This window comes from Cebus imitator, unplaced genomic scaffold, assembly GCF_001604975.1.
Source record: "Cebus imitator isolate Cc_AM_T3 unplaced genomic scaffold, Cebus_imitator-1.0 Scaffold469, whole genome shotgun sequence".
In the NCBI taxonomy this organism is placed as follows: domain Eukaryota; kingdom Metazoa; phylum Chordata; class Mammalia; order Primates; family Cebidae; genus Cebus; species Cebus imitator.
In genome coordinates this window covers 129827-145196 of record NW_016107784.1, presented here as the reverse complement: position 1 = coordinate 145196, position 15370 = coordinate 129827, and the positions used below count along the sequence as shown (strand labels likewise).

Sequence of the window (15370 nt, the reverse complement as noted above, 5' to 3'; positions counted from 1 at the left end):
ACAACTGTAGCTACCATTCCCTTTTTATCCTCCATGTCCGTATAAGGATCACTAAGATTCAAGTAAGGTCAAACAAATATTACACATCATGGTCACAAGGGGAAAAACTGACACAGAAAATTAATGGTCCTTTAACCCAGAGTCGTAGTCTTCTGAATCATATGTACTTTCCTGGACACACTAAAATCCTCATTTTCATTGCTATATTTCAGAATTTCTTGTTCTTCCTTGTACTGTTTAGGAAAAGGTCATAGGCCTCACATTCAATACATTTCCTCATTCCTTCTAAATTTACTTCCTCTTCATGCTTACTTTCTCCTTCACTTGCTAGCCCTAGAGACAGTAGCCAGGGAAGGAGGACTGGGGAAGGAAGAAGAGCAGGGCAAGAGGTAAAAAATGCAACCTCAGATTCTCCTAAATAATAAACTCAGCATTTCCTCTCACGCGTTTTGCTGATTCCGAAAGGACTTGCCTGGTATGTCCTGCTGACACACATTTTCTTCTCTCCTCCCTTGCTTTCCTCCCTGTTCTGCTTTCCCCTATTTTTCTTAGTCACTTATGTTTTGTCTTTCTGAAGTAATTTTGGACACTGTGTGCAGGTGCACATTTTCTAAAACTTTATAAATCTAAAATGTCCTACCATCTTCACACATGACAGGTGGGTTGGTTGAGAACTCTTGGGCCATAAACATTTTCTTACAATAATCCATTACTCTATGTTCATTGCCACCTGTTGTTCCTTTACATTATTGTTTATCTCTTTTTAAAATTCATGATTTTTTCCTCAGATTCTTTCTTGTGTACTTAATATGTTGCCAGATAATATGAGTGAGTCTCTTTTCATTATTTATTTCCCAAAATACAATGATCCGTTTAAATTTACACGTTTAATTTACCTTTATCCATTTAGAAAACTTTGTTATTTCAATCAAATTCTTATCTGTTTTATCCCATTTACTGTGATTCATATTTAGGAGAGAGCTCTGTTCCTTAGGTTGTGTTATTCATATCTGTCCCTGTTGATTATTTTTGTCTTACTCCTCAATAGTCTCGCAGAGTTCCTCAATTTTATCTTCCTTTGATAAATTTATTTTTCTGTACTGTCAATTATCTTTACTTGCTCTAATATGGATTTTATTTTTTTATTTTTTATTTTATTTTTTATTTTTTATTTTTGAGACGGAGTTTCACTCATGCTACCCAGGCTGGAGTGCAATGGCGCGATCTCGGCTCACCGCAACCTCCGCCTCCTGGGTTCAGGCAATTCTCCTGCCTCAGCCTCCTGAGTAGCTGGGATTACAGGCACGCACCACCATGCCCAGCTAATGTTTTGTATTTTTAGTAGAGACGGGGTTTCACCATGTTGACCAGGATGGTCTCGATCTCTTGACCTCGTGATCCACCCGCCTCGGCCTCCCAAAGTGCTGGGATTACAGGCTTGAGCCACCGCGCCCGGCCTTCTAATATGGATTTTAATTATACTATTACATTTTTAATGTTCCGCAAGACTTTTCAACTTCACCAAGCTCCCATTCCAACTCTTACTATTATATTATCCTGCTGTCTTCCCGTGTGTGTTTGTTCATGTCTCATAAAGGTTACATTTACAAACCTATTGAGGACGACAAAACACCTAAAGATTTTTCTGCCTCCTTCCTTTCTTCAGGTGTTGCTCGTCCTTCACGTTGGCAGTCCTCCTCTTACCTATTACTTCTTAGTAAATGTAGTGCTGATTTTATTTCGATCCTTCTGTAGGTAAAGTATGTACGTAAGGTTTTGCTTGTTTACTTCCTCATATCTACAGCGGGAGGACAGTTTGTTGGGCACTGCTTCCCATGCAGTTCCAATGTCTGGAAGATATTACTTTAGCCCAGCTGGATTTAAGTAAACTGCCATTCAGTGGTCACTGTCTGGTTTTAAACATTCAATTTATGGAATATTTTGAAAATTATAACTCATTCCCATTATTCATACAAGAGAGGAGCACGTTTCAATTCATTTTCTACCACTTATCAGTCATTTTGGTATCATAGTTCTCAAAAGGATATCACATTGGTTTGCTTCAAAACCAGAGAAAATAGAATGGTGGCTTCCCAGTTGCCTCAGGTAAATATAGGTACAGACTTTGTATTCTTTTTTTTTTGAGACAGAGTCTCACACTGTCGCCAGGCGCTGGGCTGGAGTGCAGTGGTGTGATTTCGGCTCAATGTAACCTCCACCTCCTGGGTTCAAGCAATTCTCCTGCCTCAGCCTCCCGAGTAGCTGGGATTACAGGCCCGCACCACCATGCCCAGCTAATTTTTGTATTTTAGGGAGACGGGGTTTCACCATGTTGGCCAGAATGGTCTCGATCTCTTGACCTCGTGATCCACCCGCCTCGGCCTCCCACAGTGCTGGGATTACAGGCGTGAGCCACCGCGCCCGGCGACTTTGTATTCTTGAGGTAGAAAGAGAGAGTAGGAAAGGATGAGCGATTAGTGAGACAGTTATCAACATCATCATAAAATGAAGGTGGTGGTTGTGTCAGACATGATTTCACAACAGGACACATAATTAGCTAGAGCCCACAAAACAAAATTTTAGGTAATTTCATTGTCCTTATGACAGCAACTAACATGATTTGAGCTGAAGTGCAGGTCTGAGCAGTGGATCTTGACCCTTTGGTGGACTATCCAAAATTTTCACAATCTCCTCCAAATTCCCCGTTAATTTTACCTCCAATTACCAGGAAAAAGAACAGAAATACTATTCAGAGAAAAGGGAGGAAACTAATTACGTTGCCCTTACACGACTCAGACATTTGCTCTTAGATGTATTATTTTATTCTGGTAGTTTTCTGATAACTTGTGGGACAGAAAATGTAATTTTAAACACTGAATAGATCTGGAGAGTCCTAATTTTTAAATTGTGTGTGTGTATATACATATATATGTATATATTTTTTTCATGTGAAAAAAACTTTATTTCAAAGTAAAATGCACAGTCACATACAGCAGATAAAATCAGTGTTACCGCTCTCAGAGGTCAAAGTTAGCAACCTTTCTGGCGTATGCTAACTCATCATGAACCCCCAATAGTTCAACTGAGTGGCTTTTAAGGACGGCTGTAAGGTCTCATGGTGTAATTCCTTTTGTTGATGCCAGTGACAAAATTTTAAAAGCTACATTCGATTCAAAATTAAAAATACAGCAGCGTTTCGAGAGGAATTAGATCCCAAAATTGTACCTAGAACTCTTGTCTAAGATAGTAAGTTAAATATCTTATCTGTATATATCATTATAGTAAATCAGTATTTTTGACAACCAGAGTGTAAGAAATTAAACTTTGGCTAATAGTTTTTCCCATCATGAAATCAAAGTTTCTTTGCTGTCTTCATAAATAAAATATGACCAGACTTTACAAACACTTTATACATGTTTACTGATTTACAGAGAATAATAATCAGAACTCACCAGTTTCAACACTGTACATTAAATTACAAGCAATGTAACCCTTACTACAAAAGTTATCTAACTTAATCCAAGATAAAAAGTGTCTTTAGAGTTTAAAGACATTGAAATAGAAAAAAAATAGAAATTAAAAATAGTCTTCAAGTTCTGAAAATCTAGAAGAATTCTCCAACATCTGCTCTCTTATCTTGACATTTGCTTCTAGCTTTGGTTCGAGCTTTGAAGGCTGCAGAGTTACATAAATGCCTTTCAAAATGAGAAATCTTCATCGTTTTAAGTGTTGCAGCATCAAGCACCACTGGGGTTCCAAGTTCAAACACATTTGGAAGGAATTCATTTGACTGCAAGTGGTACTGCCTCCCTGATCCAAGAACCTCCTTAAAGGTGTCATAGGTGTGTGTGTGTGGTTTTTTTTTTTTACCCAGCAATCAATATATATACGTTCAGGACCAAATTTAACGGTTTCTGTTGGAAAATCCCGTTCCTCCACTGCCCTCAGGACATCTCTGAAAACTGACCGCTGCTTTCCCTGGTCCACTTTGGCCTGGTGCTTATTTCCATCTGTTGCCAAGGCCCTAAGCATTTGCGTCAAAGACTCCATGTCTTCATAGAAAACGTCACTTTCTATTCCTCTGGCCAATTCAAACAGAAGTGCCAAAGATTCAGTAGCAGCTGTTCTCAGGTGTACATCATCACATGAGAGGAGGCTTGGAAGCTTTTGGAAATGCATCTCAAGGTTTTTCTTCACTTCGTTGATTGGGCATATGGTCAGCAGCAGTGTCCATGCAAGAAGCGAGCTGATAGGAAGCACTGAATTAGGGGCGCTGTAAATAACAGTAGTGTCTTTCTCTTTGAGGTAGGACTTAGTGAAGATATTTTCCAAACATTCCAGAGTTGAGTATGGTTCAGTAATGTCATCTGCGGCAATAAAACTGCAAACACCAAAGCAAGTTGCACAAGTTTGCCTAACCTGGATACTGGCTGCCCCATTGCCAATGATTTTCTTTAGGATTGGTCCAAGAGTTTTCAAAGTCGCTCCACTTTCAATTCCAGGGCCCAGCTGAGTACAGAGAACAGATGCTCATGCTGCGGCTGCACGTTGCTCATCACTCTTACCCTTTTTCAGGCAGTGTTCAATACTGTCAAAGTCATTCTTCTTTCCAGAATAACTTCATACAGCATTTTTGAAGCCAGCGCATTTTTTTTTACATTCTTAATTAAATTTTAATTATCTCAAGGGTAAATTCCAAAAAGTAGAATCATTCATTTAAATAAAAATGTTTTCTAAGTTCCTGTTACATGTTACCAAACTGCTTTACAGAAATGTTCTACCACATTGCACCTTCACCGGCAGTGTGGGAAGGCCTTTGTTTTAACATATCTTTTCTATCCCTGAATGGCATATTACTTTTTAAAAATCTTTTTTTTAAGTGCATTTTAGGTTTTGGGGTACATGTGAAGGACATGCACGATTGCTGCATAGGTACACACGTGGCAGTGTAATGTGCTGCCTTCCTCCCCATCACCTATATCTGGCATTTCCCCCCATGCTGTCTCTCCCCAACTCCCCACACCCTGCTGTCCCTCCCCTGTTTCCCCCCATAGACCCCAGTGTGTGATGCTCCCCTCCCTGTGTCCATGTGTTCTCATTGTTCAACACCCGCCTATGAGTGAGAACATGCGGTGTTTGATTTTCTGCTCTTGTGTCAGTTTGCTGAGAATGATGGTTTCCAGGTTCATCCATGTCCCTTGGAAGGACACGAACTCATCGTTTTTGATGGCTGCATAATATTCCATGGTGTATATGTGCCACATTTTCCCTGTCCAGTCTATCATCAATGGGCATTTGGGTTGGTTCCAGGTCTTTGCCATTGTAAACAGTGCTGCAATGAACATGTGTCCTTATAGTAGAACGATTTCGTGCATTTTTAATACCTTCAAGAGCTGCTTGCCTTGTCTTTGCATTCTTATCCAGGGTTAGGTCAATTAATTCCTTCAATTTATATTCTAGGTCTTCTTGAGTTCCTTCCTCATCAAGGACTTCTGGTCCATCTTCAGCAAAACTGGAAGGATCGCTATAACCACTGCAATGGCGCATTGTTTCAAGTGATGCATCTTCATCACTAAAAGGTTGAACATTTCGATGCTGGCCACCTGCCGCCGCCGCCGCCACCAGCACTGCCACCGCGGTGGGGAGCGTTCTGCTTCTTGTTCTTCGGCATCGGAGACGCCCAGTGCCGCCTAGAGTCGGAGCTTAGCGAGGATCAGCTGATGGAGCTGCACTTTTTTCTTTTTTTTCTTTTTTTAATCTTAAATGCCCCAAAACGTCCATTTTATTGGTCAGGGGTGCAGTACAGGCACCACGTGGTTGTCCGCAGGAGCTTTGGGGATCTGAGCAGACTGAAGGGATATCCCCTCCCCGGGGCTGGGCCCACTGACCACCCTTCTGCCCAGGGGCTGACCCTAGGGCCCCATCCCCAGCAGCCCAAACGCTGTGTTGAAGAGGTTGATGGGAGTGGAACCGTCAGTGACGAGGGTTGATTTCAGGCCCAGGGACTGGAGCAGTTTGACCTGCATCTCAGGCCCAGCCACAGCAAGGTCCCTGATGGTGCTGGGGCCCAGGGCCTCTGTCATCTGCTTGAACTTCTTCACCTCCACCTCAGCCAACTGCTGAGCCTTGCTCACCTCCAGCTCCAGCTGGGCCCGGGCATAAACCAGTTCCAGCTCTCGGACCTTCCGCACCCGCTGGAGCTCAGCCTCCGTCTCGATGGCCAAGGCCTCTGCTTTCAGCTTGGCCTGCAGCACGGACCCTTCTCCCTCAATCCAGGCTGCCTCTGCACGGGACTCGGCCTCCGCCTTGGCATTCCCGGTGCTCTCCACAGCCATGCTCAGAGCCTCCAGCTCCAAGAGTTCCTTGCGCGCTTTCTCAGCTTCTGACTGGTCCAGGATCTTCTGCCGCTCAAGCTGGCCGCGGGCTTCCTGCTCCAGTCTCTGAGCCCTTGCTTGGCTGCCGCTTCCTGGGAGTTGGTGGTGATCTCAATGGCCAGCTGGACGCTGCGTTGCAGGGCGTCCCGGGTTCTCTGATCCACGGGCTCCACTGACTGCACATCCAGGCTGCTGACCACCAGCCCATTTTGGGGGAAGACAGCCTGATCCCGGGGCCTAGGCAGGGCTGTGCCATCGGGGCCCTTGGCTTCCGAGGTCTCAAAGCCAAAGACAGCAGTGCGAATGATGCGGGCTGAGTTCTTATGGAAGTCATCGAAAGTGACAGACGCCACAGCCCCCCGCACCCGGGATGCGATGGCCTTGCAGGCGTCACCTACAAAGTCTGGCACTGAGAAGAGCTTGGCTGTCTCTTGGGGGTCCTTCTGGTCATTCACCTCGAAGTGCCAGTTGTAGGCCAGCTGCAATTGCAGCCTGGCATGATCCACTGTTTCAATGGTAATGACGTCTGTGAAGAAGTCAGGCCCCAGCAGCAGGCAGAGCGCACGGCGGGTGTGAGGACGCTTGGGCCGCCCGGCCGAGAGGGACAGCACTGTGAACTGCTCCTCAGGACCCAGCGACACCAGCTCAGGCCCAAAGACCACACGGGTTCGCTTCGCTCGGTAGTCATACACCTGCACGGCAGCATTGTGGGGTACGCGGTAGCTGACCACGCGGGTCTTGTTCCGGGGCGCAGAGGGCTGGAGGCTCTTAGCTGTGCCCTTGTCACCCCTGTCCTCCAGAGGGTCCTGCCCCTTGTTGAGCAGCTCCTCCACCCCGGGAGGCAGCTCCTTCTCCCACAGGACTTCGTCCGTCAGCATGTAGGTGCTTCCGATCACGGCGCGCACCTTTCCGGTCTTGACATCCTGCACATAGATGCCCTCGTTCTCATCTAGAGGGATGGCCTGGCGCTCCTCCACCACCTCCACCTTGGCAGACGGCACGTACTCCAGGGGTCCGCGGATGAGCCAGCGGTCCCCAGCCTGGCGTGAGACCTTCTCCACATCCTCCCCCTCTTCCAGGGGCTGCAGGGCCCTCAGCAGCAGCCCCTCCTGCTCCGACAGCACGTACACATCCTGGATGCCTTGTTCCAGCTGCTCTCCTGGCTGGAGGAAAAAAGACTTCTCTCCCTTGACCACGCGCTTCTGCCCCAGCTGATTCTTGCCATCCTGTCCGACGGGGTCAAGAATCACACAGTAGTTGCGGGGGCCCAGGGTGGTGATGGGCACAGCCCCCAGCACCTCCTCGTGGACATCTGGCACGTGGGCCTCCGTGTCCTGCACGGTCACCAGCCACTCCTCCCCAGTGCGGGGGGACACCCCCCTGAAGTCCTGGAAGTTCCGCCGAGCCCGGAGGTGCAGGGCTGTCTTTTCCGTAAGGATCACGGCATCCACCAAATCCAAGACTTCCTCAAACACCGCTGGGAGGTACGCCCCCACTGTGGTGACCAGCCATTCTTCCCCTGTCACCCTTTCCTTGCCGTCCCGGTCCCAGCACTCTTTGCGGGCCCTCAGCGGCAGAGCCTGGTTCTGCCTGATGATGGTGGCCTGAATGATCTCCACGACCTCCACTTCCTTCCGGGGGATGTACGTGCCAGGTCCCTTGAAGAGCCACTCATCTCCGGCCACCACTTTGTCTCCATCTTTATCCTCAAAATCGAGTAGTGCCTTCAGATGGAAGGCAGTGTTGGGCAGAACCACCTGCAGGGGCGTGATGTCCTTTTCCAGCACCTCCCCTGGGTACAGAGGGAAAGGGTCCTGGGCCTGCCTGATCTCGAGGTCAGCATGGCGAAGCCGAACTTGCCCTGTGACATCAAACAGCACCGAGCCCTGGGCATCCCGCGACACAGGGTTGGCCACTGTGCAGTAGTGGCGTGGGGGGACGGTCACCATGCGCATGGGGGCAAACAGCACCCTGCAGGAAGATGAGAAGAGGTGTGAGGCCTGAGGACTTGGGACCAGGTCTCCACTACCACAGGAGACACCAAATGAGAGAAACCTATCACCCAAGCGAGGGCCACTCCTGCTTGGGAACAGGGAGGAGGAAAAGGATGATCACGCCAGCCAGACCCATGGGCCCCCACAGCCCTGAGTCTCCCCAACACCTACCTCTCGTTGTCCTGCCGGATGTAGGTCTTTGGCCCAACCTCCACATGGGACACGTTGCTGTTCTGGTCCAGCACGTGGATGTAGTGGTATGGGGGGATGCGGCTGATGAACTCTTCAGTTGCCATGGTGACTCCTAAGCCCAGAGCTCACCAGAAGATGACTGGCAGGTAAGGGAGAGGACACAGGATGAGCCTGGGGAGCCTGGGCTGGGGCAGGCATGAGTCTGGAGAGAGGCCCTTGGTGGGATACGGCCTCACCTCCTCCAGCCAGGCCACCGCACCCTTTCCTGTCCATATCCGCATGTTCCCCGTCTTCACTCCACCCAAGATGACACAGCCTATCCTGACCATACCTTTGCCAAGAACTGCTTGATGCAGTGAGCCACAGAGGCTCAGGCTTCCTTGCCCATTCCGTTCCCTCACTCCCATCAACCACTTCACCTACACTGCTACCAGCACTGCAAAGGGCTTCAGATCAAGGCACTCCCAGTCCCTAAGGTGGAGAAATACAGCAAGCTGGGAGAGTGGGGAGCCATGGAGGCAGTGACGTGGCCTTGTCCAGCACTTAACAGGCAGTGGCTCTGAGGAGCTGTCTGGCTCCTCTGGGGGCAGGGGCAGGCTTTGAGAATCCTGAGGCCCTGGCTGTATTCAAACATCAGCCCATAGCCAAAGAATATCTGTATGCCTCAGGTAGTGCAGTGCCTAGGATTCAGCCATAACAGACACAAGGAAATGTTTGCATGAGCTGTGTCTACACCCCCGCCCCTGTTCCTACACTCTCAGTAATCCTGGGATGAATATGAAGACCTGGCCCACCGCTCGTGAAAGGGATCCCAGATGGAACTGAGGCTTCCACAGGACCAACTGCATTAGAAACACTGCAAATCGCTCTCACCCCTTCACCCCCAGTTCTCTCACCCTCAGCTCCCGCAGTTGTGAGCAAGGGTGGGGTGGAGAGGAAGGAGAAGGGGGATAATGATCATATTTCACCCATCCCATCCATCTGCTTCTGAATCCTGAGTGGAGTGCCACACACCCTACCTAAGCCCCATCCCTGCCCCCAGCACCCCTCGGACTTTGGACATGTCCCTTTGAGTCACACAAATGGAACCATTTACTAGGTGCTCCAGAGCCTCATCCTTAAGAGACTCATGTCAGGCTTCTCTATTTTTTGAGACAGGGTCTCATTCTGTTGCTCAGGCTAGAGTGCAGTGGTACAATCATAGCTCACAAAAGCCACAAACTCCTGGCCTCAAGCAATCCTCTAGCCTCAGCCTCCTGAATAGCTAAGACTACAGGTGCACGCCACCATGTCTTTTTTTTTTTTTGTAGAGATGAGGTCTCATTATGTTGCCCAGGCTCGTCTCGAACTCCTGGCCTGCTCACCTCTGCCTACCAAAGTACTGGGATTACAGGTGTGAGCCACTGCACCCAGCTGATGAGGAGGCTCTTTTGTCTGGTTGTGGCCTCAAAAATATCTGGCCAGGTGCAGTGCCACATCCCTATAATCCCAGCATTATGGGAGGCAGAGCGAGACTGTCACAAAAAAAGTGGCTTTTCATCAGTTCCACCATCTGCCCAGCCTCCCACCCCAGGTGAGAAATGCAAGGGAAGAAGGGAGTGACCTGGCCTAGGAAAAACAGGCAGGAGCCATGAATTACAGAAGAAAGGCTGGATACAGCCCAAGAGAAGAGTTATACTTGAGTCCTACAATCCGTAAAATTTCAACTTTTTGTTTAGAAATTGTGAATCTTCACAAAATCCCAATTCCTGCTTCACTTGAAGAATTAGAAGACCAGCAACACAGCCTACAGTCAAGCCTCAGCCGCCCCTTCAGATGGAACACAAGCTTCCCCACCTACCACAGTCCCCATCACCCCACACTGCCTTACGGCCACACCATTGCACTCCCCCACTTGTTGAAAAACCCTTTAACTCAGCAGTGTCCAATGGAAACTTCTACAATGATGGAAATATTCTAAATCTGTGCTGTCTTTGGACTAACCACATCCACATGTGGCTCCTGAACACTTAAAATGTGGCTAGCGGCTGGGCACTGTGGCTCACAGCATTTTGGGAGGCTGGGGCAGGTGGATCATCTGAGGTCGGGAGTTTGAGACCAGCCTGGTCAACATGATGAAACCCTGTCTCTACTAAAAATACAAAAATTAGCTGGGCATGGTGGCATACACCTGTAATCCCAGCTACTCGGGAGGCTGAGGCAGGAGAATTGCTTGAACCCCGGAGGCAGAGGTTGCTGTGAGCAGAGATCTCATCATTGCACTCTGGCTCTGGAAGACAAAGCAATACTCCATCTTGGAAAAAATAAAATGTGGCTGGTGCATCTGAGGAACTAAATTTTTAAATTATTTTTTGAGACAAGGTCTTGTTCTGTTGACCAGGCAGGAGTACAGTGGCACAATCATGGCTCACTGCAGCCTCAACCTCCAGCCTCAAGCGATCCTCCCACCTCAGCCTTCCAATTAGCTGGGATTACAGATATATGCCACCAGGCCTAGCAATATTTTTTTTTTTTTTTTCCTGCAGAGATGAGGTTCTGCTATGTTGCCTAGGCTGGTCTCGAACTGCTGGGCTCAAGCAATCCTCCTGCCTCAGCTTCCTAAAGTGCTGGGATTAGAGGTGTGAGCTACTACACTCAGGTGATTTTAATTTAAATTGCCAAACATGTCTGGTTGATCCCATATTGGACAATGGAGTTCTAAATAGTTGAGCCCCAGATAGGGACAATGAATCCTTCAAGGCCACACAGCAAGTTAGTGGTACTGTTGGGACTAGAACCCTGGTGGAACGCCTGGTCCTGTCTTTCTAGAGAGACATCATGGTCCCGTCATTGGGGCACCCATTCTGAACTGAACTGCCAAGGCTTACAAATCTGATGGGCTGTTTTCATGTTTTTATATTGTTTCCTTACTGCCTTGCCTCATTTTGAAAGAGGTTACAGTTTGGATGTTTTCCTGGCACACTCCACATCACAGGTAGGTTATTCTGCTGCTCATTCTTTCATCTTACAACTTTTTATGAGATCTGAACTGAATACTTTTCTGTTGCTCATTTTTGTTCAAAGTTACTTTCCCCTCATTTCTAGGAGGGTAGCTTGTCTAACAATCAGAGTTGCTACTTTTTTTTTTTTTTTTCTGAGACAAGTCTTCTGTCGCCCGGGCTGGAGTGTGGTGGCATGATCTCAGCTCACTGCAACCTCCACCTCCTGGGTTCAAGCGATTCTCTTGCCTCAGCACCCCCTAGTAGGTTGGACTACAGGCACACACCACCATGCCTGGCTAATTTTGGTATTTTCAGTAGAGATGGTGTTGGTTGGGTTGGTCTCGAACTCCCCACCTTGTGATCCACCCACCTCGGCCTCCCAAAGTGCTGGGATTCTAGGTATGAACCACCACGCCCGGCCCTCCTCTCGCCACTCTTAAGGGGACCTTGTCTTTTCTTCCTATTGCCCTGTGCTGCCCAGCTTTGATTTCACTCCCCAGTTGCTCTACAATACTGGGCGCAGTTCTGGAAAGGCAACTTCCTAGAGTCCAGAGGGCTGGGACTTACTGGATCTGGACCTTTTTTTTTGGGCGGGGGGCCGGGGGGATAAGGTCTCTTTGTTGCCCAGGCTGGAGTGCAGTGGTGTAAATTATGGCTCACTGCAGCCTTGAACTCCTCAGCTCAAGGGACCATCTCAGTCTCCCGAGTAACTGGGACTGGAGGTACATACCACCACACCTAGCTAATTTTTAATTTTTTGTAGGTGTAAGGTCTTTGTTGTCCAGGTTGGTCTCAAAATCCTAGCCTTAAGTCATCATCCAGCCTTAGCTTCCAAAAGCACTGGGATTACAGATGGAGCCACCATGCCCAGCCAGGATGCCTGGATCTTGGCTCTCACCATTTTGGGATCAGTGATCTTGGACAAGTCCCTTGACCACCCCATGCCTATTTCCTCATCTACAAAATCATCAACCAAGTTAGCACATAAAGCACTCGGAACAGAGCCTGGCTCTTCATCTACCCTGTCTGACTGCAGGGGAGGTAAGAGTGCCTGAGGCCCAGCTTTCCTATCCAGTGTGGGATCTAGGGAATGTAACCAGTGCCGGGGGCTCCCCATCTGACCTGGCACGCCGGTTTAAGCCTCGGTTGTTTACTGGTCAGTGGCAAATCTTGTTTCACCCCAGCTGCAGGGATGGAACAGCAAGTAGGGACTTCACTGCCAAGCAAAGTTTTTTCCACTGCTCCCTTGGTGGGTTCTCTGCAGGGCAGAAACCTGGCCAGGAAACCAGATGGGAGAAGAGGAAGGGCTGGGGCTCTGAGCGGAGGTACAGACTGGGCTCTGAGGCCCCCCAGGGAAGATCTGAACTCTAGAAAGCCATGCAAGGTTGGAAGCGGGCTCTGGGAACAGCCTCCATTGGCTCATTGACTGATGACCCCCCCATACCCCCCACAGCTGAGGCCTCTCCACCATCTGCTGCCCCAGCTGGGCCCAGTCAGGGGGGCTGAGTGCCGCGCCCAGCTCAGCCCGGTGACTCAGCAAGTCATCCTCACGGCTGGACTCCTGCCTTGTTCTGAGGCCAAGCCCTCGCCAACTGCCCCTGCATCAGCACTGGGACCCCACCTCACCTCCCTGACCGCCCGCCTGCCATACCCCAAACCTGGGCCTTCTGCCTACACCACCTGCCAGGTTCAGCTAGGACAGGTCTTGCCTTCTACCGTCACCATCCATGGAGGTGAGCCAGGAAAACCCTTTGACTCAGCAGCACATTCCTGACAAGTCTCAGATTTAGGTTTTTGTAGTTTCCTTCCAGATGACATGCGCAGTTAGAGGATTTTACTTCCAATAGATCAGGGCCCTCTAAAGACAATGGCATGGATTGTGTTGACCTTTGAAAGGTTCTGCCCAGCCTTCAGGCTTGGCCCCAACTCCCCAAATCCACTCACCCACCCATCTCCCTTCAGTCCCTGCTTCTGAGGCCTGCCCTAGTTGAGTCTCAGTGTAGACGCCAGTCCTGCCTGATCACACCTCCCTCAGGTGTCGTGAGGCTCCTGCAAGAACCAGAACCAGCTTTCACCCAAAATCCCAGCAGCATCTCTCCCACCATGAGGCTAAATGGGCGGAGAACTAAAGAGCCTGTCCGAAGCAGAAACCTGGCTCGTCATCTAGTTAAAAGAGGGGCTCTTGGGTGAGAGGGTGGCTCACACCTGTAATCACAACACTTTGGGAGGCTGAGGGTGGGAGGATGGCTTGAGGCCAGGAGTTCAAGACCAGCTTGGGCAACAGCAAAACTTAATAAATAAATGAGTCATGAGTCACTACTTCCCAGAGAGCTTCAGGGTCAACTGTGAGTAGCCGATACAGTGAGTGAGTCTTTTTTTTTTTAAGACAGACTTTCACTGTCACCCAAGCTGGCGTGCAGTGGCACGATCTCGGCTCACTGCAATGTCCACCTGCCTTCCGGATTCAAGCAATTCTTTTTTGTTTTGTTTTGTTTTCTGGATTCAAGCAATTATCATGCTTCAGCCTCCCAGTAGCTGGAATTACAGGCACATGCCACCAAGCCTGGCTGATTTTTTGTATTTTAGTAGAGATGGGGTTTCACCATGTCACCCCCAGGGTGGTCTCAAACTCCTGAGCTCAGGCAATCTGCCTGCCTCAGCCTCCCTAAGTGTTAGGATGACAGGTGTGAGCTACCACACCTGGCCCATAGTGAGTCTTAACTAGCAACTGACCAAGTGACCACACTGCCTACAGCATCTGCAGTGAGCAGAGTGGCACCACCTGGAGGCTTGTTAGCAATGCAGCCTCGGGCCCCACCCCAAAGCCACTGAATCCCTGGCATTATAACTTGGCCGCCAACGACTTGCACACACGTTTAAGTCTGAGCAGCTCTGGTCTAAAGCCGAGACTCACGGCTCAGGCTGCACACTAGTCATCTGGAAATTTTTTTTGTTTTGTTTTGTTTTTTTGAGATAAGACTTCCGCTCTTGTTGCCCAGACTGGAGGGCAATGGCAACATCTTGGCTCACTGCAACCTACGCCTCCTGGGTTCGAGCAATTCTCCTGCCTCAGCCTCCCAAGTAGCTGGGATTACAGGTGTACACCACCGCACCCAGCTAATTTCCTATTTCTCTTTTAGTAGAGCTGGGGTTTCACCATGTTGGTCAAGCTGATCTCGTACTCCTGACCTCAAGTGATCTACCCACCTTGACCTCCCAAAGGGCTAGGATAACAGGCATGAGCTGCAGTGCCCTGCCTGGAGATCTTTTTTAAAGCCATCCATCTCTGGTGATTCTGTTTAATTGGACTGGGTGAGGTTCAAGCACTGCAATTTTAAAAAGTTCTCCCCTCTGACTCTTAATATACAGCCAGGATTGAGAGCCAGTGGGAAAATGTCACTCCAGCAGTTTTTAGCACTGGCAGCATGCTCCTGGGCCACTCACTAGCCTCTGAGCCTTCCTCTCCAGTGAAGTGAGAATGAAAGTGACTGCTGACCAGGCTTGGTGACTCACGCCTGTAATCCCAGCACTTTGGGAGGCCAAGGTGGGAAGATCGCTTGAGGCTAGGAGTTCCAGATCAGCCTGGGCAACACAGGGAGAACCTGTTGCTACCAAAATCATAAAAAATACTAGCTAGGTGTGGTGGCACACACCTGTGGTCCCTGCTGCTTTGGAGGCTGGAGGTGGGAGGATCGCCTGTACCTGGAAGGTCAAGGCCGCAGTGAACTGTAAATGGAGCTCACAAGTGCACTCTGACCTGGGCAACAGAGTGCATGCACTCTCAACGCACTTTTTTTTTGAGACCATCTCAAAAAAAAAAAAAAAAAAA

The 15370-nt window shown here is 48.9% G+C and overlaps 1 protein-coding gene and 1 pseudogene across 2 annotated transcripts; both read right to left on the bottom strand.

The window, feature by feature from the left end:
- Positions 1 to 3401: 3401 nt before the first annotated feature.
- Positions 3402 to 5671, bottom strand: LOC108291834 (annotated as a pseudogene). Its single transcript, XR_005197406.1, has 2 exons — positions 5376 to 5671; positions 3402 to 4648 (listed from the first exon to the last, which is right to left on the bottom strand). The product of XR_005197406.1 is annotated as an interferon-related developmental regulator 1-like (transcript).
- An 84-nt stretch (positions 5672 to 5755) lies between these two features.
- LOC108291833 (major vault protein-like) lies at positions 5756 to 8898 on the bottom strand. The gene is given in 3 exon segments (XM_017512291.2): positions 5756 to 6451; positions 6454 to 8345; positions 8540 to 8898. Coding segments are annotated over 3 exon segments (2679 nt in total). The 5' UTR covers positions 8665 to 8898; the 3' UTR covers positions 5756 to 5789.
- Positions 8899 to 15370: the final 6472 nt, after the last annotated feature.